The sequence below is a fragment of the Hydra vulgaris genome, chromosome 11, assembly GCF_038396675.1.
Source record: "Hydra vulgaris chromosome 11, alternate assembly HydraT2T_AEP".
NCBI lineage: Eukaryota > Metazoa > Cnidaria > Hydrozoa > Anthoathecata > Hydridae > Hydra > Hydra vulgaris.
Window position 1 is genome coordinate 17696084 of NC_088930.1, and position 27146 is coordinate 17723229.

The 27146-nt window shown below is 29.0% G+C and overlaps 2 protein-coding genes across 2 annotated transcripts in view; one reads left to right on the plus strand and one right to left on the minus strand.

Moving 5' to 3' along the window:
* The window catches only part of LOC136087480 (uncharacterized), a 203070-nt gene that overhangs the window by 129083 nt on the left and 46841 nt on the right, over positions 1 to 27146 (minus strand). The gene's annotated exons all lie outside the window — the stretch shown is intronic.
* On the plus strand, positions 5097 to 6923 carry LOC136086888 (SCAN domain-containing protein 3-like). Its single transcript, XM_065809385.1, has 3 exons — positions 5097 to 5217; positions 5302 to 6112; positions 6215 to 6923. The coding sequence occupies exons 1-3, from the start codon at positions 5097 to 5099 to the stop codon at positions 6921 to 6923; spliced, it is 1641 nt and encodes a 546-aa protein (XP_065665457.1).

Below are 27146 nucleotides of genomic sequence, written 5' to 3' on the forward strand. Positions count from 1 at the left end.
TGCATTTTTCTATACATATGAATAAGTCTATGAACATGTTTATTATCACTTTTAATAGAAGTTGTTTACTTGTATTTAATTGTATTTAGCCTGGCGTTTGAATGCTGCATCGGGTTCATCGCGCTACAAATTCCAGCAGTAATCTGCAAGCATGGCGGGGCTCCACTTTCCTTTGTATCTGCTTTCCATTGTGGCAATACTCTGATGAAAGCGCTCGCCATTTTCATCATATACATCTCCATTGACAGAGAAGAAGGAAAGATGGGAATGAAGAAAGTGGAGCTTCAGCGACATGTTACAACCCAGTTGTTGATAGGATGCAATTAATCTGTCTATCAAATCAGCGTAATTTGATGCAATATGTTTTCCAAGAAATCCCTGGCACACCCGTTTGAATGTATCCCATGCTGCAAGTTCATATTGATCCATCGTTCCCGAAAACGTTTCATCCAACATCAGTTCTCGTATTTGGGGCCCCACGAAAATGCCCTCTTTAATTTTGGCGTCACTGATTTTAGGAAATTTGGTCTGCAAATACTGAAATGCTGGTTTGTAGTGATCAACGCCTTTACAAACTGTTTCATGATTCCAAGCTTGATGTGAAGATTGGGCAAGATGATCTTCTCTATATTCACAAGAGGTTCATGAATGACGTTATGGGAACCAACCTCAAATGTTTCTCGTTGTGGCCAACATTTCCTCATATAATGTTCTGATTTCATCCGGCTATCCCATTTGCAGAGGAAACACATGTACTTAGTAAAACCAGCCTGCAATCCATTTAGTATAGCAACAACTTTCAAATCTGCACATATGGACCATCTGTGATCTCTGTATTTAATTCTTTCCAGAATAAGTAATATATTCACATAGCTTTCCCTCAGGGTTACCGAATGTGCTATGGGAATGGAAGGCAGCACATTTCCAGTATGCAGTAATACTGCCTTGATACTATAAAGTGATGCGTCAATTAACAAATTCCACATAGATGAATCGTATTGGATTCCTAAATCATCAAACAATCCGCTGATGTCATTACAGAAGCAAAGTTCTTCATCCATAGAGAAGTATTGCTGCAGTTCTCGTGATCGCTTTCTAAATGACGACACTCTTGCATCACCAGCCAACAGACGTGAAGCCAGCAATTCACTCTGTTGCTTTGTTAAATACAAATCTCGAACGAGATCTTTCAGGTCAGATCCTGTTATGAAGTGGGGTTTACGCTCTGTATCTTCTGGCAACTCGTAACTATCATCGTCATCAGTATCCTCGTCTGAACCAGAACTGTCCGTGTTTGGGGTTTCCGATGGAGGTTCAGGAACAGGGAGTTCAGCCGAATGAGGAACAGGACGAATAGCTGAAGGTATATTTGGGTACACTATCCCAGTGAAAAATAAAACCGCGTCCCACATGGGTTCCGCGTGGGTTCCGTGTGGGATTGATGGGATTTACGTGGGACGGATTTTCCCATGTGGTATCCGTATGGAAATTTGTCAACTTAAACCCATGTGGGTAATCCCACATGGGTTACATGCGGCAACCATATGGTATTTACACACATGGGAAATCCCACGTGGGTTTCATGTGGGATTTGCATGGGAATTAATTTGAACGCTGAAAACTAAAAAAAAAACTTTTTAAAAAAAACTAAATAAAAATTTTTAAATTGACATTGCATTGCGTTACGTTTATATTGTGTGAAAATATTTTATATTAATATAGAGAATGGCAAGCAAGTATGTAAAAACCACGAATAATGTTTATCTTTCATTATAGAAATAAGATCAAGATTTGTGCAAATAGACGTATTATTAGGATAATATAATAGTTATTTGAATATAGATCTTGAGTATATTATCTGCAAACAATTAACTGATGAAAGTTCAAATGTTGTCAAAAACCAAGCATGCATGCATGGGACACTACACTGTCCCAGAAAGAAATGCAGGTTTGAAAGTCAAAGAATTCCCAATTTTCTTTGTAAAAAAAGAAAAAATAGGGTGGTGGTGGTGGGGGAGATAAGTTTCTGTAACTTTTTTTATGCTTCAAAACTTTTAACTTTAGATATAATAAGGTCCTTATGACTTAAGGGACTTACAAACTACATTGAGGAACAAAAACAGGATATTAACAGAAACTTTTCAATTTTTAATCTGGAGTACCACAGTGTTATTGGGAATGAAGCCTCTGGGTCCAGTTTTCAAAGTAATATAATCTAAATTAATGTTTAAATAAAATAGTATACTTTAAAATGCATATAGTTATACATAGAACTCCTGATATAGTTATACATATAACTCCTGATATAGTTATACATATAACTCCTGATAGTTAACTATATGTATAAATAGTTATACATATAATTTGTTATAAAAACTTATTTTTTAAGGTTATGCTTGAACAAATTAGTACCAATAAATTCAAATTTAAGATTTAGTTAAAGTTCAAGTTAAAGTTCTTATTTATTCATTGTTTTTGTTAATTTTATATTTATTTGTTCAAATTTGTTATTTGTACTATTTTTTACAACAGTAAGGATGTTTATCATTGTTGAATGTGATTTTATTTGTTAATTTTACTTTCAACATATTTTGACAACACCCTTTACATTTTAAATGATGACAGCTTTACTTTACTATTGATGTTAAATTTATTATGTTTCAATAACTCAGATTGTATCATAACTGAATTATTGTAAGCTTTGTAGGGGTTTGTTGTATATCAAATGGTGTTTTAAATAAAGTAAAAATAATATATATATATATATATATATATATATATATATATATATATATATATATATATATATATATATATATATATATATATATATATATATATACAACATTAAAACAATAAAATTGATACAAAATTTCACTTTAAAACGAATACTATTAACATTGTGATGATAATAGCATTAGGAAACTAGTATTTATGTATTAATATTATACTATAAATAAATAGTTTTTTAATTCATTTTATAAAATAGAGACTGACAACTGATAGTTAATGGAAATAAATACAAATTATAAAAATCATGTAAACTTCATTTATTATTTCTAAATACTATATTAATGTTAGTCTACAAAGTTAAAATCAATTTAGAGCATTGTTATTAGTTCTTTTGCGATTCACACTTCCACTTCTGTCTCTCAAATTTATAAAATAGGTGGTCAAAGCTTGCTCAATAGGTAGGTTTTCAGCATAACACTGCTTTTTTCTTACACTTTCTAAAGAGAAATATGGCAAATTGAATACTTATTTTACCTAAATCATAGGATCATCTATGCATAATGATGTCAGATGATGACCCAGTTTATTGAACACCTTTACCCTTTATCAAACTCAGTCAATTTATTGCCATCTCCCATTGAAAATGATGTCAGTTTTTGTTATCATATTATGATGGCATATCTGAATTGTTAATATAATATAAAAAATGCATATACCATCAATTTTTTTCTGGTTCAATTATACATTTATTCTCAACAGTACTAAAAGTAAAAAAAAAAAAAAAAAATTTTTCTTTCAGATAAGCAAGCTAATTTCTGAATTTAAATTGTTTTTCCTATGATCCTCTACACTTCTTGCTTTTGTTTTAAGCAACAAAAGCAAAAAGTTTTTAGACCACATTGTTGGTGTAAATACCTCTAAAACCTGCTCATAGCTAGCATAAATTGTTTTACTTTTTTTTAAATAAAATAATTTACTTTTTTTTTTAATTCAATTTTTTAATTGACATTATTTTGGTCTCAACATTCCCTCCCATTGTTAATTATTATTAAACTCACACTGCCCCTCTATCTACTGGCATCATGATCCCATAGCCTAAATACTATATATATATATATATATATATATATATATATATATATATATATATATATATTACTGGTATAAATGTTGGTCTGACAAACATTTAAAGAGATACAGTTAGGTAAAAGAAATTAGTTTTTAATTTTTTTCAGAAACTAGATTTTCTAGGACAAGTCATTTTATTCTATAATTATAAACAGGAATAATAAAAATTATAAGATTGGAAATTTTATAGTTTAGAAAATTGATTTTAAAATATCATAGAAAAGTCCTGCATTTCTTTTATTATCAACAATCTTGTACATTTTATAATACTTGTTAGTGAACTACATTTTTCAGACATATATTGTTTTATTTATTTTTAAAAATTTTAAAGCTTTTTTTTTTTTTCTTACAGAGAAAAAAATTGTGGCTCAGCCATATTAATGATGATCTTGATTTGTGTATTGTTTGGCAAGTTTATATGTTGTGACACGAGAAAGTTTAGTCATTTCTACAAATATAATAAGAGCTACTGCACTTTTGAAATTCTTGTTCTTTTCTCAATGAGGGATTGCTAAAGTTTATTTCTTCCAAATAGCTTATGTATCATATTCTGTGGCATAATGAATCAGCAATTGAAAATTGTTTACATTGTTTGGTGGCAGTTTAGTCATTCTATCTTTTAAGTTGTCAATTGGATTGACGCTGAACCAGAGCCAATATCAACCATGATAATAAGCATTAAACTCAAGTTTTAAAGACTGGATTTTCAAGTAAAGATTAAAATTAGCCAATATTATTATTAGTTCGATACAACAAAGGTACAAACAACAGAAGATTTTTTTTCGATCACAAAAACTCTACCACTGGTGGTACTGTTGCATTTCATAATATAGCTTCAATAATTGCTACTTCCAAAAAGGCACTAATTAAAAAAATATACAAAGTTTAGATTATTTAAAAATGTTGGACATTTACCATTGCCATCGAAATAAAATAATCAGAGTATTTTATTGAAATGTTTTTTTTTGTGGGGGGGGGGGGGGGAGGAATAAAGCTAAAGTCAAAGAACTAAAACTATATAAATATTTATGTATGCTTACAAACAGATATTAAGTTTTTATCTTTAATTCTTTAATTTTTTATCTTTAATATCTTTAATCAAATTGATGGTAAAAAAAACACGAACATTTTGTGTATCATGGTTAAGTGTTAGTGATGAGAAAAATTCGTTGTTTTGTTTTTATTGTGTTTTGTTTGGTGGCGGGAGCTTGTGGGCAGAAAATGGCTGTTAAGATATGAAAAATCTTTCTGAGCGAATACAAAAACACGAATCCAGTAAAACACATATAAGTAATTCGTTGCAGTTTCAAATGCTCGGAAAGACAAACATTTTATCGACAATTGATGCTGGATACAGTCTTAGCATAAAAAAACATAATGAATTAGTCGACAAAAACAGACATACATTATCGAGGGTTATAGATTGTATAAATTTTTAAGGTGTCCACGAATTGCCCTTAAGAGGACATGACGAAACTATTAACTCAAATAATCGAGGGGTATTTTTAGATATGGTTTTATACACAGCTACATTGGATAGTGCGTTTAGCGATCATCTTAAAGATTCAAAAATAACAAAAAATACTTCGAAAACAAACCAAAATGAGATTCTAGAATGTATGTATAAAGTATACATAGAAGAAATTAAACGTGAGATAGATAAACCAAGATTTGTTTCCTTGCAAGCAGATGAAACAACTGATGTATCTTGTCGTTCTCAGTTCGTCATTATTTTGCGTTATATTAAAGGCTATCAACCAGTTGAAAGATTTATAGCATTTATTGATGTTCAGGATAGAACTGCTATGGGTCTTACAAGTGTATTAAAAGAAGAATTAAATTGTTTTGGTCTGAAGGAAAAATTAATTGCACAGGCTTATGATGGTGCAGCAGTTATGAGCGGATCAAGGAATGGAGTCCAAAGTCTAATGAAAGAAGTTTACCCAAATGCCCATTATGTTCACTGCTATGCACACCAATTGAATTTAGTTTTGAAAAAAGTTTGTTCGTCGAATAAGCGAGTAAGAACATTTTTTTCTACTTTAAGTGGATTTGGCGTGTTCTTTACATCCTCGCCAAAACGAAATGATTTACTTCGCAAAATTACTTTTATACAGATACCAAGAGTTTGCGAAACACGATGGAATTTTCGTTCAAAAATAAAAGAAAACAAAACAAAGATTGGGGAATGTTTTAATAAAATTATAAACGATGAAGGATGGGATGATACAAGCGTGTGGCAATCTGTTGGGTTCAAAAAATGTTTGGAAGATTTAGAGTTCAACTTTTTTTTATCTTTTTTTTATTCAATTTTAAAACATATTGATGTACTTTACAATATATTGTAATCAAGTAACAGCAACGCTATTACAATCAAGGAGGCTTATGAAAAATTTGAGTTATCTATAAATTTTGTGCGAAATAGCATCACTGATAATGTTTCTGGATCGATTCTTAACGATTGCGATAAAATGCATGAAAACCGAATGAAACGAAACACATCAATCGAACTACTAATAGAAGATGCTAAAGATGCTTGTGATAAAGTTATTTACGAAATTAGCGACAGGTTTAGAAGCATTGAAATATTTAAATCATTTTCAATTTTGGATCCGAAAAATTTCAAATTTAATAGACAACATTTTCCTCGGAACCATATAAAAAATATTCTAACAAACTATCCAATGCTGAGTGAAGTTAAGTTGATGTCCGAACTAACCGTTTTATATGAAAATGCTGTTTTTAGTGATATTGGCACCATTAATGCCCTATCCCAGTTTATGCATGAAAATAACTTGATTGAAACATTTTCTGAAGTATCGAAGTTGATAGAGATTGTTTTAGTCACACCTGTGTCTACAGCCGATGCTGAACGGTGTTTTGGTACTTTAAAAAGAATTAAGACACTTTTGAGAAATTCCACAGTTCAAGATCGGTTAAATGCATTAGCTGTACTATCAATACATAAAGATTATTTACAGGATATTGATCAGTTCAATCAAAAAGTAATTGAAATGTTTTCTCTTATGAAACAGAGAAGAGCAGAATATTTGTATAAATAATATGCTTAAATCATTGTTTTTAACATCATTCTTTATTTCAAAATATATTATCACTTTATGAAAGTTATAGTGTTAATCGTATTTTTTTATATTTATGACTTACTTCTAACTAAAAGTTTTTACCATAAAGTTAAAATAAAAAAAAAATCTAAAGAAGAAATATCAAAATCTGTTCAAATCATAATGCACCGCTATCAGGGCAGTTTTCAGTCAGTTTTTGCTGCTTTTTACGTAGGTTTAAAAGATTCAATGCCATTAAATACTTATGCTTTATTATGAGAGTATGCTAGCGCTTAACTCTTTCAACCAATCAAAAAACGCTAGCGACCAAAAATTCCTCATAAACACCTAAGTATCAGTTACGCTGAAAGTGAGTCGTTGCGATATTTTTTGGATAATATTTGCTGGCCCCACCAAAGTTTATTGTCACCGGCCGCCACTGTATATATATATATATATATATATATATATATATATATATATATATATATATATATATATATATATATATATATATATATATATATATATTATATATATATATATATATATATATATATATATATATATATATATATATATATATATATATATATATACATACATATATATATATATATATATATATATATATAATTTTTACTTTATTTACAACACCATTTGATATACAACAAATTCTTACAAAGCTTACAATAATTCAGTAAAATTCAATCTGAGTTATTGAAACATAATAAATTTAACATCAATAGAAAAGCTGTCATCATTTAAAATGTAAAGGGTGTTGTGAAAATATGTTGAAAGTAAAATTAAGTTACTAATAAAATCACGTTCAACAATGATAAATATTCTTACTGTAGTAAGAATTAGTACAAGTTAACAAATTTGAACAAATAAATATAAAATAGTGAAAAAACAATAAACAAATAAGAACTTGAACTTGAACTAAATCTTGAGTTTGAATTAATTGGTATTAATTTGTTCAAGCATAACCTTAAAAAATAAGTTTATATAATAAATTTTATGTATAACTAGTTATACATATAGTTAACTATCAGGAGTTATATGTATAACTGCGTGCATTTTAAAGCATTTTATTTAATTTATATATTACTTTAGATCATATTACTTTGAATACTGGACCCAGCGACTTTATTCCCAATTTTACTGTGGTACTCCAGATTAAAAATTGAAAAGTTTCTGTAAATATCCTGTTTTTGTTCCTCAATGTAGTTTGTAAGTCCCTTAAGTCATAAGGACCTTATTATATCCAAAGTTAAAAGTTTTGGAGCATAAAAAAAGTTACAGAAACTTATCTCCCCCCTATTTTAATATTTTTTTATTAAAGAAAATTTGACTTTCAAACCAGCATTTCTTTGTGGGACACTGCAGTGTCCCATGCATGCATGCTTGGTTTTTGACAACATTTGAACTTGCATCAGTCAATTGTTTGCAGATAATATACTCAAGAACTATATTCAAATATCATATGAACATGTTAGAGAATGTTCATATGATATTTGAACATAACAAATTTAATAGTATTGTTGTGATATGTTATATAAATAATACCATAATAGATTATGATATGAAAATAAGATAGGATATAAAGGCAATGATCAAAGAATAAATTTACTTATAGAAATTTAGATTTTTGTTTATTAGTTTCAGAATATTATATTTTGTGTGACCGCGGCCTTCTATAATAACAGGCCTTGACATCGCGCAACAAATTTGTTAATCTGAAGGCCAATTCCTAATACTGTGTTTACATTTTCATCTTTTACATTAGACGAAAGTTTGTGTTCGCGCTTTTTTAATAAATCTTTAAAATTTGATTGGTTTATAAATTAGATAGCGCAACTTCAAGACGATAACGTTGTAAGTTTCAAGGCGTTAACATTTTAAGGTAATAATATTGTCAAACTAATGATTAGTTTTTTTAAATGCCTTAAAAATGCCTTCGAAATGCTGTGTATCTCTTTGCAAGTCGAACTATCTCAACTACAACAAAAATATCAATTTATACAACTACAACTACAATATCAATTACAACTACAACGAAGTTTATATGATTGTTTGTGTATTGACTACAAGTTGCCAAGCATAAGGACTTTAACACGATTGACTTCAAAAATAAGCTCAATGGAGGACCTAAGTTTCATAAATAGTATTTTTATGAATTTAAATCCATTGATAAGAACTTCCATACTACTAATTGATGAGGTCTATGTCAAAGCTTCATTACTTTACCAAAGAGGTGCTTTGTTTGGTCAAGCAGTAAACTACCCTGAAAAGTTAGCTTAAACAATTTTATTATTTATGATTAAATGTCTTTTTGGAGGTCCAGAATTTATATGTAGAGCTCAACCTGTTGCAAATCTTTCCTCTGAATTTCAGTTTGCTCAATGTCAACAAATTGTCTATACAATAAATAATATTGAAAATAGTAAGACGTTGGTAATAATTACTGATGGTAACTGCGTAAATCAAAGGTTTTTTGGAATGTTTAAAACAGTTGATAGTAAACCATGGTTAACAACATCAGGTATATATTTATTGTATGATTATGTGCATCTACTAAAATCTATATGAAACAATTGGTTGACAAAAAAAACTGGGGAACTTCAACTTTTGAACAATAAAGAACTGGCTTTGGCTAAGTGGAGTGATTTAGAAACTATATATAAAACTGAGTGCAATAGTCTTTTTAAACTCTCTTAACTTACAGCTAAATCAGTTTATCCAAAACCAATAGAGAGACAATCTGTAAAGTTTTGTTTGTCTGTTTTTTGCAAAGAAACAGTAGCTGCATTAAGAACGCATCCAGAGATCGAAAATAAAGCATTTGAAGGTACTGCTGTATTTTTTGAAAAATAATTTTTTTTCGAATGTTGTTAATGTCAAAGCACCTGGTGCTGGCATTCGGTTTAGAAATGAATTATGCGAAGAAATCCACTCAGTTGGTGAACAGCAGTTACAACTGCTACGAGATATTGCTGAACTGTCAAATTTTATGAAACCTACAGGTAAGCGTTTAAAACAGCTTATTCTAGATACTAGCAATGCAATAGCGCATTTATGTTATGGCTTTATTGATCTTGTAGAAACTTTGTTGAGTAATGGAGCAAAGTATGTCTTATTAGGTTGGTTTTCAACAGATCCACTTGAAAAAGCTTTTTCTAAGCTTTGACAGGGATCTGGAGGTACTTACTTTATAAACGCTAAATCTGTAATTGAAAAAATTAATATTCAACTTACTAAATTGATATTACAACTTGACATTCCTGTTGATGGTATCGATGGTCATACTTGTGACATATGTTTTAGAGATATTTCTACTGATGAAAAAGAACTTCTGGATAATATACATGATCTTGAAAGCTCAGTTAATAAATCTACATTAGTGGCTATAGTTTACATAGCTGGCTATGTGCAAAAAAGCGAAATAAAAATTTATGATGATTCTACCAATTATTATTATAAATATGGAAGTTATCTGTCTAGCCTAAACAGAGGCGGACTTGAAATTCCTTCTGATACTCTTTTCTAATGGTCAATATTTTGCTTTTTTTTTTCAAGGTGCTACTGACCCTTTATACAGAACATTTTGTGTTACTCAGTTTTAGTTCATTGCTGCTAAATATTAATTTAAAATCACAAAAAAACAATGCAGAGTATATTCTAATATTCTGCTAAAGAACTACTCTCTAATTACCACTCCCAAAATACTAAAGCTATCATAATTTATGTGAAAATTAGTTTTGTAAATAATTATGCTATATACTTGTTATGTTTTTTATTTTCTCATTAGCCTATATGTCTTTCAATATGTTTGGATTTGTAAATATTTACCCTGTTGAGATATATTGATAAAACTTTTTTTTTGCTTGAATCAACTTTTGTTGGTGTTTTTTTTGTTGGTGATTTTTATTGTTACCATTTTTAGCAAAAAAAATTAAAAATACAGTTATCTTTTTAATATATAGATATATACTTTGTTATGGTTCTGCTTGTTATTGATACTATTTAATATTACATAAATATTCTTAACGAAATTTGAAATACGAAAAATATGATTATCTTTTAACAACTTTTTGGTTTTCTTTTTATATTTCCGTCTTTACTAGAGATTATTATTAGAAAACATAGACTGCCACTACACCCTACCTAATATAAAAATATATCAATATAAGTAAAAGTGAAAGTTTAATCGGCCTTCAGTTTTTACGGCATTTCGCGATGTCAAGGCCTGTTATTATAGAAGGACGTGTGTGTGACGAAAAAGTAAAGATACTTTTGCATCCAGTGGCTATTGCACCCAACGTCTACATCATTGAAAAAGTAGGTTTTTACATTTTTGTTTTGGTTTTTTTGTTTAACTACTTATCCTAATTGATCACTTTTTTTCAGGGTTCTCCTCATGGGTTCAAGCTCATTACGCATAATATGTGTTCAATTACCCATGATAATAAGGTTCCTTATCAAAATTGCTCTCTTTCTCTCTCTCTCTCTCTCTCTCTCTCTCTCTCTCTTTCTCTCTCTCTCTCTCTGTCTCTCTCTGTCTCTCTCTCTCTCTCTTTATATATATATATATATATATATATATATATATATATATATATATATATATATATATATATATATATATATTTAAATATATTTGTATTTATTTTTTTTTTTTAGAAAATGTTTGAAGAAAGTTAGAAGATACTAAAAACCTTGGTATTATGCAAGCCGAAGCGATTTAATTAATTCAATCGACAAAAAACGGCCTGTAAATCGCAAAAGATAAAATAATTTTTTTAATATTCATTTTGGATGTATTGATTAATAGCATTTATTTTAAAATAAATTCATTTTGCAACACGTTTTTTAATTTTATAAAATTTCGTCATAATAGTTTAAGGTAAATCCCACATAGGTTATAGGTGGAAAACATCACATGTAAAAGATCAAAAATGCTACACATTTTGAATACCAAATGGGATAAAGTAGCAAATACCAGATTAAGTTAAGCCTCTCTGAAAACTTCGATGATTAATTTTAAATTACTATTTAAGTAATTTTTAAATGAAAAAAATTTTAAAAATTATCATAGAAGCATTCGGACTTTCATTTGTCTAGTATTGACTACTTTTATACCATTTGGATTAAAATATGTGGCATTTAAGATCTATAACATGTAGTATTTTCCACCTATATCCCATGTAGGATTTACCACATAAAACCCATGTGGGATTTACCATATGAAACCCACATGGGACAAAATAATAATCCCCATATGGGTTACATATGGTAAAAACCCACGCGTATCCCATATGGGATTTACCGTATGGAATCCATGTGGGATTAACCATATGAAACCCACATGGGACAAAATAATAATCCCCACATGGGTTACATATGGAAAAAATCCATGCGTATCCCATGTGCGCTTTTTCACTGGGATAGCTTTCTTACCCTTAGAATTGCGACCTGATATGTTAACAGAACAGAAATAGCAATCTGAGCAACGATTTTGGGGTTCACGCCACACCATTGGCACCCCAAATATTGGTCCTCTACCAGTCCTGTTCGCCCACGACGATAGTGAACTAGCGCACCTCACACAGCATGCATGAAGCGCCCAGTTCTTATCCTGGTCGCCGACTTTGCAACCAAAGTATAGTTCATGCAGTTTTTTCACATGTGGTGTCAATCTTCGTCTGCATCTCTTTAAAGTCAGTTCGCCACAAATGTAGTAAAAGTTGTCGGCTTGATTTTTACAAGTTCTGGGCATTTCTTGTTTCAATATACACTGTATTATATCTATATATTACTTGGCTAACTGTAGTTTATATAAAATAAAACAGACTTACATTTAGTCTTATACAAGGTTAAACAAATGCAAATAGGTATATGATAAAGAAATGCTAATAAATAAATCTTAAACAACTGCTAATAAATATATTGAAAATCACACTGACAACTTTCATTGTGAAAATCGAAAATTTGAAAATGTGAATTTAACCAAAATTGGTGGGTCACAAAACAAAACGGACATCATTTTCGTAATCTCCAAATCAAAATACATAAGGTAGTGTCAATGGCATTTCCGTTTTTATTTCGTTGTTGTACAGTGTAATCTGTACCTTCTACAATCTAATTAAGTGCAAGAATATTTAAGTTTATAATTTTGTTTAAATTGAGTGCAAAAAAAAATTCAACTTTCTTTCTAAAAACCATTGATTATTCAGTCGTTCTTTTCTGCTTGATGTCATTATTCGGGTCACTTTGCTGCTCACAAATAAATGTTTTTAACTGTTTAGATTGTTTTGTTTTTTTGAAACAAAGAAAGAAAATTTTATTGATTCCAACATTTATCGTAAGAAATTTGAACTTCAAATGTGGGTATTTATGGTTATCTATGGTCACTATCTAATCATTTCATGTCTAATAAAATTGCTGGATGGCTTTCTTTTATATATTATGGCTAAATCAAGGAGAACAACCATTGCTCTCAATAACACGTAATCGTAAACTGTTATCGTAATACGTAATGAAGTAAAATACAATAATATTATACAAGACTCAGAAGATTTTGAATTTAAAATAATTTATAAAATATATAAGCATTGCTAAAACAGTATTTTTAGTAGACTTCAAGGTGAAAAAACTGAATATATATATTTGTATAAAGACTAAAAAAAATTGCATATTATTAGGTTTTTATATTCTTTAACTATTAAAATAAAAGGAATCATATTATATATATATATATATATATATATATATATATATATATATATATATATATATATATATTTATATATATATGAAATATTGAAACTTTCGGCCTTGTATATACATAATACATACTTATATATGTGTATGTGCTTATATATATATATATATATATATATATATATATATATATATATATATATATATATATATATATATATATATATATATATATATATATATATATATATATACATATATATATATATATATATATATATATATATATATATATATATATATATATATATATATATATATATATATATATATATATATATATTTATACAACCTCAGAATTAGGAAAAATGACCTCAAACTGTTGGAGGACGGTAGAAAAAATATATATATATTCAAGCGTGCAAATATCTAACTTACGTTAACTTCAAATTATGTAATGTTAAAACATACTAAACATATATCAAGTTTTCCTAAATTACCTAAAATTATAAATATATGGTTGTTGTTAAATAAATATTTTCATAACTAAAGACCGTAGCCATTATTGAAATCTAAACTTTTGAAAGTTTTAATGCGCTTGCGTATAATATCTTGCCTCTATTAAACGACCGTGTACTATCTCTATATATTATTGCCGAACTTATTCGTGTTAGTAGTAGTAGCGCACATTCGAACTTGTTTGACACGAAACCTTTGGCAGCCAATGCAATCGACCTCATAGGGAGAAAGTGGCAGCACTTTTTGTTAAAAGAAAGCGTTAACAAAAGTGTATGCAAATATCTAACTAACGTAAACGTACTTTGTTAAAACAAGTAAAACATATATCAAGTTTTGAGGTTGTACTTTCATTTGAAAATTGCATTGCGACAACATCTCCTTAATTTTGATATATAGCATTTATTTCCGTTAAAAGCGTAATTATATATGGCTTAGTGGTTAGTTTCCGAATAAAAAAGTTGTGGTTCAAGTTTTACCACTAACGACTTTTCTTATTTTAATTTTTGTCAATTATTTTAAAATACAAATTACTTTTGAAGTTCTATAGAGATTTTATACAAACATATGCAACGATATTATGCACTTAAACAAATAAAAAAGATTTTTGAAAAAGCTAAAAATTCTAACAAGTAAAATTAAAAACGAATTTTAAAAACCCAATGTTTCCATATGTTAATAAAACACAAATATTGCAATAAATTTTTTCTACTTTATTTTATCAAGCCATCGCGGTTAAATTTATTTTTTATAAGGTTTCGCTAATCGCATATAAAAACTATTATTTTTCTTCCCATATAAAAAATAAACTTAGCTAAATTTAACAAAATGAATTGACTTATTGCAAAACTAATTATTGAATATTGTATTGTCATCAAGCAAGAGTACCGTAAAACGGTAAAACGGTAAGAGTACCGTCAAACGGGTGACTTTGGTACGCGGGTTGACTTTGATAATTTTGCCTGTTAGTTACAAAAGTATTGATTTGGAGATCTAAATGCTTAATTAGAAACTTTTTTTTTTTTCTAGTACATTATTATATTATGCGTATATTTTTGAAGTTTTAATGATTGTGAAGTGATTCTAACTTGAGCAAATGTGTTGGGATTAAAATGACTAAACAACAAAATAACGATTTTTGCATGTACCAAAAAAATGCCAAAAAACATATGATTTTAATTTTTTGGAATTAATTTTTTTCTAAAAATCTATACTTAGATGTTCAAGTGGTATATTCCAGTTATAATACCACTGTAATATACCACTCATTTTTGGTTACTACCAATTACATTTGCAGAAAGTTCAAAACAATTTTGTATTTCACTTTTTTAAATAATTTCCAATATTTGATATTTCAATCTTATTGTGATTATTTAATGTTTCAAACGATTATTTCTAGTTAAAAAAAACATCAAGACAAAAAATATCACAAGAAGAATTGAAGAAGAATTCATGAGAACTTGTAAATGTAAATCAGTTAGTCAATCCTATGCATTGTATTCAGCAGAAGCCATGCAAAATGCCTTGTTAGATATATCAACTAACAGAATATCGATTTTTAAGGCATCCAAGTTATATGGTATATCATATCGTACTCTGCACAACAAGAGTAAACTAAAACATATGAAAAACTTTAGAGGGCAGGCCAGTTTACAGCCCCATACCGAAGAAAAGATTCTACAAATTATTAGCATTCTGACAGATTAGAAGTTACCTTTAGATAAGTTGGATATGCGTCTGCTAGTAAAAGCCTATCTTGACAGAATGGGTGTAATTGATTTAAAATTTAAAAATAACTTGCCTGGCCCTGAGTGGATAAAATTCTTTATTGTTCGCAATAATCTGAAATTCAGTACGTTCATATTTCAATGAGTTTTCCATTACACCTCAAGACATTCTTAATACCAATATATTCAACTATGATGAGACAAATGTGAGCAATAATCCAGGCTCTAAAACAGTAGATAGTAGACGTGGTCTTAAACGCATAGAAAGAAAAATGCAGCATTCTAAAGGAGCTATTAGTATTATGTACTGCAGGAGTGCAGCTGGTCAGTTTCTTTTTCCCATGGTTGTTTATAAAGCTGCAAACTGCTACATAGAGTGAACAAATGGTGACCCACCTGGAACTATATTCGACAGTTCAAAATCTGGTTGGTTCGACTCTAGAACATTAGAACGTTGGTTCAGGGAAACTTTTATTTCTGAAACAGCATCTCTTACAGGAGGTAAAGTTGTTATTGGTAATAATTTAACTTCACATTTCTCATCTGATATCATCAAAGCATGCTTGGAAAATAATATTCGGTTTATATGTTTAATCCGAAATGCCACACAACCGCTTGATATTGCTGCTTTTAGATCCTTGAAAGTTGAGTGGAAGAAAATTTTACAAATATGGAGAAGAGAATCACCAATCAAGGGTTGAATTCCAAAAAACCCTTTCCCTGCGCTCTTGACAAAGTTGCAAAACAATCTGAAAGCAGACAACTTAAAAGCAGGATTCGAAGCTTCAGACATATATCAATTGAATCGAGAAAAAGTATTAAAACTGCTTCCAGATGTCAACAAAGACTATGGCGGTGAGACCATAAAAGAAATATTAAATGAAGGTGTAATAGATATTCTCACAAAGTACAGTGGCAATGATGCAGCAGGAAAAAACCAATAAAAAATAGGGAAAAAAATTGCACAAAGAAAATTTATCACAATAGATGACATTGATTATAAACAAACATCAAAACAAAAAAATCCAAAAACCAACAAATTAAAGGCAAAAAATCAAAAATAGCTTCAAAGGATGTTGAATCTTTGTCTGAATTAGAAGACATTGAAGATGGTAGTAGTGGTTATCCCAAAGAAAGTAATGACAAGAAAGATGTTGATTTAAGTGAGTCTAATCAATAAGAACCTGATGTAATCAATTTTCTAACTACAGGGAGTTGGCATATTGTAGTCTGCCCAAGAAAAACTAAAAAAAGTGTGAAATTGAATTGCATTAGACAGATTATTAAGGTTTTATCAACACCCAAAATTCTTTATATGAGGTTTCTAAGGAAAGTAGAAGGATCCAAAAATCTGTTTAATTATCTTGTTGCTGAAGACATCGTTTTTGCTGTACATTTCTCAAGTATATTGCAACATCTTCAACCACTGAAGACAAATAATAGTTATCAACTTGAGTTTGCAAATGTAAAAAACTAGAGTTTGCAAATGTAAAAAATGTTTATAAAATCTGTTAAGTGAATTGGATAAGCTATCAGAAGATGTCAGAAATATTCACTAAATGATTGAACTCAGAACATTTCACTTAAGAAAATTAACACTTTTTCAAACATTTGTTTTACTAATAAGTACCCTGCAGCAGTTTAGAGGTACTGCACAGAACATGTCCTAGACCGGTTTTAACACCAGTTGTTATAAAATCTTCAAAAAATGTGATTTTTAGGTTTTTTTGTTTTGGTATCTTTTTTTATTTTAAATGAAGTTAAACAAGTAAAGTACATTAGTACTTAATAATTATATACAATTAGTACTTTATTTTGTTTTATAACTGCTCTAATGATGCTATTAATATATTATATTGTTATTTTTAGCTTATTTATACCAAATTGTTTTTTGTTTTTTGCCCATTTTGTGGATATATTTGATCTTGTTGTCTAAATTTATGATTTTACCAGTAAAATCTTAAAAATATATTTGCAAATTGTGTTGTAATTTAGTAAAACTCCAAAAAAAAAGTATTAATGGCACTTGTGAAGATGGCTTAATTAATAAGCTTTTAAGAAATAATAAACTATCAAAATCACCCCCAACGCGTTGTGTTAACAATCTCAGTCCTTTGTTGCAACGAAGAATTGAGATTGATAATATTTTTGACTTAAAAAATATATATTCGAACCAAAAAAAAAATTATATTTAATGGAATCCTTTAAAGGAAAGGTATAATGTTATATAAAAAAAAAATTAAAAAAAAAGTATGCGAAAGAGTTTATTTGCAAAAATGATCAGAAACCTATTAAAGTTTCCGTTTGACGATATGTATGCAAAATTTGAAAAAAATCTATTATCAGGAAGTGACTCTAAAATTGATTGCAAAATTTGATGTTAACAGACAGAGACGAGGGGTCAATAAAAGGATTGGGAAAAACATCAAAAAGCGATAGGAAATTTGTTGCGTATGTGTCTTGATTGAGATGTTTATGTTATTAATGTGCTCACGTAATTAGTCTTAAAAAGCTGCGTATAGTCTGAAAAAAAATTAGCATCTTATAGAGTAGCAGGACTGCCTTATTAAATTTTAAAAGAAAAAAGGAAAAAAAAGAAAAGATTGTGGCTTGAAAAAAATTTAAATTTTATTTTAGCGATCGAAAGTCTTTTTTGCTATACTTGTTTTTTTGCTATAAATAAATACAGTGGCGGACTGGGCCATTTTGCCGCTGTGTATTTGCACAGTGGACCGCTGTCATATTATATCGATCGGGCCGATACAAAATAACCTAATATATACCTATTTTTGTAAAAAAAAGTATAGACATATTATTTGTATAAAAACAGTTTTATAAGTAATATTATATTAGATTCGACACATGACCTACTATAGCAGCAGGTCTAGTAAACGTACGGCATGGATAGTATTCGATTACGTTTACGCTTTCGTATTAGTAGTCGTATTTTCGTAGTCGTAGTTTCGTAAGTTTCGTAGTTTCGTAAGTTTCGTAAGTTCGTAGTTTCGCTTCGCAGTTTCGTAAGTTTCGTAGTTTCGTAGTATCGTAAGTTTCGTAGTTACGTAAGTTTCGTAGTCGTAGTTTCGTAGTCGTAATTTCGTAAAGGCGTAGTTTCGTATTCGTAGTTTCGTATTAGTATTCGATTACGCTTAGATAGTATTCAAAACGTACTATAGTGGCAGGCCTAGTAAACGTACGGCTTAGATAGCATTCAATTTTGGTGGTTTTTAACAAAAAATAAGTTCATTAGATTTTTAATTTATCATAAAGAAAGACTTTTATAACAAATAAATAAATAAAATCTCCACAATAATAAAATCGCATATGAATGTAATCCAGTCAAACTTTATTAATTAAAAGCTCTAAACCGTTATGAAAAAAGAATAAAACTTTTCCATTACCAAACTACAAATAGTTTAAAAAAAAGAAATATATATATATATGTATATATATATATATATATATATATATATATATATATATATATATATATATATATATATATATAATTCACTTTTAAGATAGCTTCATAATTTTCAATTTGGGTTCCTTAGAAGATCGCGGAGTTTAAAGATGGCAATAGTTGTTAAAAAATATATTGGTAAGGATTCTGCAATGTTTTTTTGAAACATTGGTAAATCCATAAAAGTCAGATACCATCAAAAAGCAGTTAGATAAGCTAACACGACAGACAAAAGTGTAAAGATAAAAAAAACAAAATGTATGAATAAAATAACCAATGACAAATGTTATTGGCAGGCAAATTTAAGACACCACAATTAATCTCTCTGACATTCTCCGAATTGGTCAAAACAAAATGATGTATCTTCAACTGGAGGATCTTCTCTACTGGCATAGCCAACAATATAAACCAAACACATTTTAATTTCTTTAGATAAATCATTTTTAATAACCGAAAGAATACGAAAAACATTGAACAAAGTATCATCTTGCATTACATATTTACATTTGTCACACAAATGGCTCGATGAAGATTCTAAATCTTTAACAATGATACCAATATTCAAGCAAAGTTTTGTTTTTTTAATGTCAACTTTTTGCAATATTTGCTGAACATTTATAAAATAGGTACCACCTGATCCTTGTCAAAGTTTTCCAAATGCTTTCTCAATAGGATCACTATTAAAATGTCCAAGGCAAACATACTTATGACTTGTAATTAGTAAATGTTTTACTAGTTCAACCATTCCATGAAACGTATGAGAAAAAGCACGAGAGGTATCTTTAGTTAAATGTTTAATTCTTTGACCTTGTTTATCAGGTGCCATTTTTTTGACTATATCAGCCAAATTTAAAAGAAAGTTCATTCGCTTCATCATTGTTTGATGAAAAAACTGCACGATATTTATCTCTAGTACAGATATCCTCATAAAGTCCTTTAACATTAACAATTTTGAAAAATTTGATAGAAATAGATTAAAAAAACTGTTGTAAAAATAGATAAAAAAAAATTTTTTGTATCATCAACATTTTTCATTGATGAATGAGTTTTTAAAGCAGCTAAAGTCTCATCACAAATACTCTTAAACAAGTTGACGTATTTTGACGTTCAATTGGTTTAGGAAAAATTTCAGTTTAATTAAGTTTAGACAATTTTATAATAGAATCTTTTTCAAATTGAAAAAGCTTTTTAAGATCCGACCATTTTGCAGTTCTTGAAATACCTTTATAAGTAAAACAGAGTTCTTGGCATTTTTCTGTGAGCCAATTGTTGCGAATAGATTTTATTAAATCAACAAAGTCATACAGAAGAAAAATGTTACCATTAGTGTACCAATTATTATGTAGATTAAATATTCCAAAAAAAATTATATTTACTTTGTTATTGTCGCAAATAATAGCAACAACAGAACCACCACAATTTTTTATTGTTTCAATTGTTTGCATCGTTTGATCATATTGAAAACTACCATCTAAACCTGTTACTGGCAAAGCTTTCTACAAAAACTGTTTTCCACCAAACAATGAACAAATCATTAAACCCAAAACTGTTTTCGCCAATTCATTTGGGGAGTTTACAGATTTACCAAAATGTTACCTCCTTGATATGTTAACTGTGGTTTAACATAAATTTCATCAATTAATAAAATTACCTGTCATTGAGAAATAGAACATTTATCAAAATAAAACTTTAAAAAATCATCTCCAACATTTCTAACTTTAGACGTCAATTTTGTCATCAGTGATATACTTGGTAGTTCATGTTCTTCACGTTAGCGAGAATAAAGAGTTCTTGACAATGAAAAGTACTCAAACACCGAGGCAACCATATCAGGAGAATTTTTTTTTTTCTCAATGAACACTAATGAGTTCATACTTAACATTTGTTCCATAATAATGCTTTTCTTGTAATCAATTGTTAAAGAATTCAGATAGTGTATAGCAGCATGGAGCCGACATTCAATATTATTCATATGACTGTAAGAAAAATCTTTTATGGTGCGCCTAACACCACAGTGGTAGCTTTCAAAGGATAAATCATTTTTTATTTTTAAAATAAACTTTGGAACATCCAAGTTGTCTAATATATCGGCGAATTGAAGATGTAAACAGTTCTCATCAATATTTGATATTATCGAAAATGTAAAAGATATAGTTTTAGACATTATTTTATTACACAAATCTTCAAAGTATGAAATTTTGTCAGCCTTTAAAAAATCCTCCATTCATCAGGCACAATATTTCTTAAAGATGGCAATGATTTAGTTGTTGATCTTGGCGGTGCATGTGGAGTTGGAATTTGATTTAGATTTACACAAGAAAATGCAGATGGTGGATGCTTTGGATTAACTTTCCATAAACTAAAACTTTTTCATAATCTTTAGGACAATGATTTTTGCAAATAAAAGTATTTGGACTATCTAGAATATTCTCACGTGGTATAGCACTTATCCATCTTTTTCGTTCATCTACATTTTTTTTTTATTTGGAAGGCGAAAAACTTTTACAGACCTTGTAATATCGTAGTTACCTCGGCATCCAGTGACACAACACTTACAAACCATATTATTAGAATCTAATTATTTAGCTCTAAAAATAATGCAAATTTAATATACATATCAGTGAAATTTATCACATAACAAATTAAAAGACCACGTTCTTTCTCTGGAATGCGTCGTATTACAAATGTATATTTAAAAAAACTCGCCTAGGGTAATTACGCCAATTACTGGCCACACTTTTACAAGAAACGCCCGTAACAGAAAAACACTCAAGTATATGTTACATATCATATATCAACTTTTAGAAAATTAAAAGCTCTGTCATTCTAAGTAAAAAATGTTGTTATTATAATAACACAAAAATATATATAAAGCAGATAATAAAAGTAAACAATTTTACCAAATACAGGCCATCTTAACCATTTATTGGCCGTTGGCCAGAAATTAGAAACACATGAACAGATGAATAAGACTGTTAGCATTGATGAATAGCACTATACATTGATTTATAATCATAAAATTAAAAAAAAAAATAACCAAAAAATAAAAAAGCACAGCATAAAATCATAATAACTTGTTCAATTAAATTAGTTATACTATCATTAAAGTGAATTAACAAACTCATCAAAAAACAAAAAAAAACTACTGCTAAAAATATCATTTTTTTCCATTCATCTTGGTCAATTTCTTTAAGTTTGATACATGATCTAGTTTCTTTTTAGCAGAAATTGTTTTTTTTTTCTTTCAAAATCTTTTATTTTTCAATTTTTCTCTTTTCACTAGCTATCTTTGCAGCCCTATCCTCAAGCTTTGCATTATAAGCCTCCTCTGACGTCAGAACAAAAAACTTTAAATGAGAGTTTTTTGAGTTTTTTTGTTATGTTTAATGTTTTTTGGAGAATAATATGCAAGAACACCTGAATCTTTGTCTTATGGACAAGATGAATTAGTAAATGGAATTGGAAGATCTATAAATGCTTTGCAGAAAACTATTTTTTCATCATTTGAATCAAATTTTAATTCAATTACTTCCACTTCTTCTAGAGTTGTTTCTGTATCAATATTTAAACCAATACTGCCTTGAACAGAAAAATCAGTTAACTGATTGTCTTGTACTGGTTTCATTGTTGCAGAGCTGTGTTCTGTAACAGTATTTGAATATTGCACAGTATTGCCTTGAATGAAAAAATCAATTAACTCATTTTCTTCTACTGGTTTGGTTAAAGAAAGTGAGTTGATTGTATAGCTGTTCTCTGATTGATCAGGCAATAATGGAAGGTTGTTTACAATTGACATGTCACATACATTTTGAATTGGGACAGTATCGTAAAAATGACTTTAAAAAATATTTGGAATGTAGCCTCATTAGGATTAGCATCTGGGTTAAACGTATAAATTCTACAAGCTCGAAATCCTGAGCGTATATTTGCATCAGTCATAGCATGTTTCCACGCTTTTGAAAATAAACCACAAAAGTTAGAATGCGACACTACTACACCTGGGTAGTCGTTCATCATTATTTGGCAGATCAAAATAGGCAGCTTTCAGTGACTTAAAAATTGTTCTGTCACAAGGCTGCAACCAGTTGCTGGTGTAAGCTAGAAGCTCAACAATTTCAATTTAGTTTACAATAGCCAGCTCAATCATTTCAACAAAATTGTGTGAGTTATGCCCATCTAGGATTAAAATCTGTGGTTTTGGTGAGCCAATATTTGAAAGAAATATTTTCTCAAACCATAACTTTGCAATACTTCGTTTTGTCCAGCCCTTTTTAGACACATTCTATGTTGCTCCACTTGGAGCATTTTCGGTATCAAAACCATAAAGGGTACGTACAGTTTTTCCTTTCCTTATTATATGAGGTGGTATGACATAACAGCTGCATTTACGCAGCATATAACAGTAATTGTCTCTTTGTTGCCACTTGTTCGAATGTATTTGGAGCCTTTCCTGGCAATAACACGACTTGGTTTATGCTCTAGTTGCATCCCTGTTTCATCCATGTTCCACATACATTCTGGTTTGTCCAGTAAATTCTTGTTTTGTATTAGTTTAACCCTATCCATACACATGTGTCATATAGAAGCTGTAGCTTCTGGACGACGAAGCCTCACACAACCATGTCTCTTTTTAAGTAGCTGCCACCACTTTTCACTTGGTTGACCATTTTTAAAACTTATGTTTTGTTTTTTAGCAAGCTTAGCAGCATAAATGATAAATACTTTTTTTCCGAAACCAATACCCATTTGGGCACGATTGCCAGCATAATCGATTAGTTTTTCTTCAAGATTACCGAGCATTGGTTTTTACCTGGTTTTGCTCTTATTTTGGACTTTCCAGAGATCATGGATTGTAGAGGCAATCAAGGAACTTTATATAATACTCTTCCTTTCCGTTGAGACATACCTGTTAAAACTGCATGTACACTCAAACCTCTTTTTGTGTGGTAGATAGAGACCGCATAAAAGAAAACGCATAAAAAAATCACATAAAACTTCAGAAGTACCAATAAAAAATAGTTTTCGTAACAATATTAAAAACATTTTTTTATGCGGTTAGATACGGTCTGCATAAAAAACTCTAAGCATTGCCACACAAAAATTCAATTCAAATCTTATATAAAAAATATTTAAAAGTTAACGTTGTAACGCAATTTGTGGTTGCATGTTCATAACAGTAACTATATAATGACATATGTACATACATATTACACATTTTAATCGTTGAAATTGAAATTATAGCGCGTTCAAAAATTAAATTATATGAGATTGCACAAAAAAAATCGCAGAAAACAAAACGCACAAATAAAGTATCGCATAAAAAAGGACAGCATAAAAAGAGGTTTGAGTGTACTGCTAGTTTCATGTTATTCTCTGTCCACAGCATGCGCTTTTTTATTACCCTTGTTAAAAAAGTTGGTTTAATGGTAACATTTGATTTGTTTTCCAAAAGATTTTTCACTTTTTTTATTTTTATTTTTTATAGTATTATTTACTAAAAATTAAAAATATAAAAAGCTTTTGAAAGTGGCCAGTAAATGGTTAATGGCCGGCGATTAGCGTATTTACCCTAGAGTTTTTTGAAAAGCTTGTATTTTTGTTATATTTTGAGCAATAAAAAATAACATTCAATTTTATTTTTAATGTTCAAAATATAACAAAAATACAAACATTAAATGACATAAATTAAACGCTATGCTATTTTATACTTATATATTACAGCTTTTTCAAAATGTTATATTGTTACACTGTTTACAAACGATGTAAAAATCATTGTAACAATCATTTAATCAATGTAACATTGTTACAAATGTTTCATTGTTTAACAAAGTAAATGTATTAGTTATATGAATTTGTTGTTTTTTTCAATATATGTAGGCTTCAATTCTTAACTACCTTTTCCAGTATGCTAGAAGGTTTATAATATAACTGTATGGTAGACAGCAATCAGGGTTTCATCTAAACATAAAAAAAAACTTTAATAACCCTACAATGAGACTATATTATAGTTTTGTAAATGTTTTAATATTTAGACATTTTATTTAGTAGCCTAAAATTATACAACTGCTGTATGAATTGTTTATTGAGCTTGTTAGTATAAAACAACTCAAACGTACCTTCTAGTTTTGATATGTTTTTAATATTGTTTTTTTTTATACTTTTATATATACTTTTGTTATTTTTATTTTCATAATCTTATATATAATATAAAAAATTTTAAGGATATTAGAATTTATAATTTCAATTTAGAACATTATAAATAAATAAATACACATTTACATCATACAAATTTAATGAAGTAATAAATTCGAATATCAACAAAATAGTGTATTAGTTTTCTCTCCGAATGTGATCCATGTTTTGGATGAAAGTTGTATAAAAAAACAAAATTGCAGTCTTTCTTGATAGCTTTAATAATAGTTCCTGCTTTATTTTTGCATACAAATATTTTATTAATGTTATTAGTGAAAATAGCTTCCATTACTCTCACAACTTCACGTAAATAAGAACTAAAAAAATTGTTTATGCTAAGAAATATGTAAAATGGAAGCCATTCTACATATTTCTTAGCATAAACAATTTCTTCAAAATTACCACAGATTTCAGCAGATGGTTGAGATAAAGTGTTTTTGCATAATTGAGATAAAGAAACTTTTTTAATTAGCCAACCAGTAAGAAAACGTTGTTCTACAGATTCAGAACATATTTGTAATTTCAAATCCTTTATTAGTATCAAAGGTTTTTATAATACCTATGTGAGTTGACTTAGTTTCATTGAATAATGTGTTATTCGCTACATTAATTTGCACATTTACTAAATTAAGGCACGATTTTAACGATATTGCTGCAGTAAAATCAGATTCTGAAACACAATTTGTATTAGACTTTGTTTGTTTAACAGAAATAAGTAGTAAAGTATATTGGTATGCAAATTTAAATTGTTTGGCTGTTGGCCTGTCATTCCAACCACCTTTACTACGTATAATCGAAAAAAAGTTCTCTATACAGTCCTGATTGAAATGTGATGTGCAAACAAAATAAAAACCTTCAACAAGCAACTCTCTGGACAATGTCATAATGTTGTTTATTGTTGTTTTAAGTCCCCAGTGACTGGAAATACTAGTCTGACTTCTAGCATTTTCATAATGCCATGTAGAAATCCAATTTTTAATATCTTCCAAGGTTTTCATAGTCTCTCCTTCAGTTAATGCACACCTGCTGGTTTGTCTGCTTTTAATTTTTTAGAGTTCATTATATCAAAAAGAGTGTCAACTTTTTTTAATGAATTCACATGTTGCCAAAGCATCAGGTGGTTAAAGCTTTGCGATTATACATAAGGACACAGCTGCTAAAACTTGATGACTGAAAAATTGTGTTGCCAATTTTACTCTCATAGATAGTAAAGTCTACTTAATTTAAAGTCATGTCTACTTAAATTATTTCAAAGACTTTTTATCAAACGTGGAGGATCAAATATTATGTATACATTTGTTTGAATTGTGGAAGGCAATATATACGGTCTTGTTCTAAGGAGCCCTAGTAACTTCAAAGCTGAAATATTTGAAGTACTTTGGTCACAAACAACAGCTCATACATGTAGTCCAATTGAAGTCAGTTTGTCAATAGCTTTTAATATTATTTGTAATAGTTTAACTAATTGAACTGAGTTGTTGCTATAAAAATATGCAATTGGCTGCTTCCACTTCATTGCAATACCTCAAACCATTACAACTAAAACATGATTAAATGGTTTCCCATCTTCATCAATACCAATAATGTGGTCAAGATCTCATA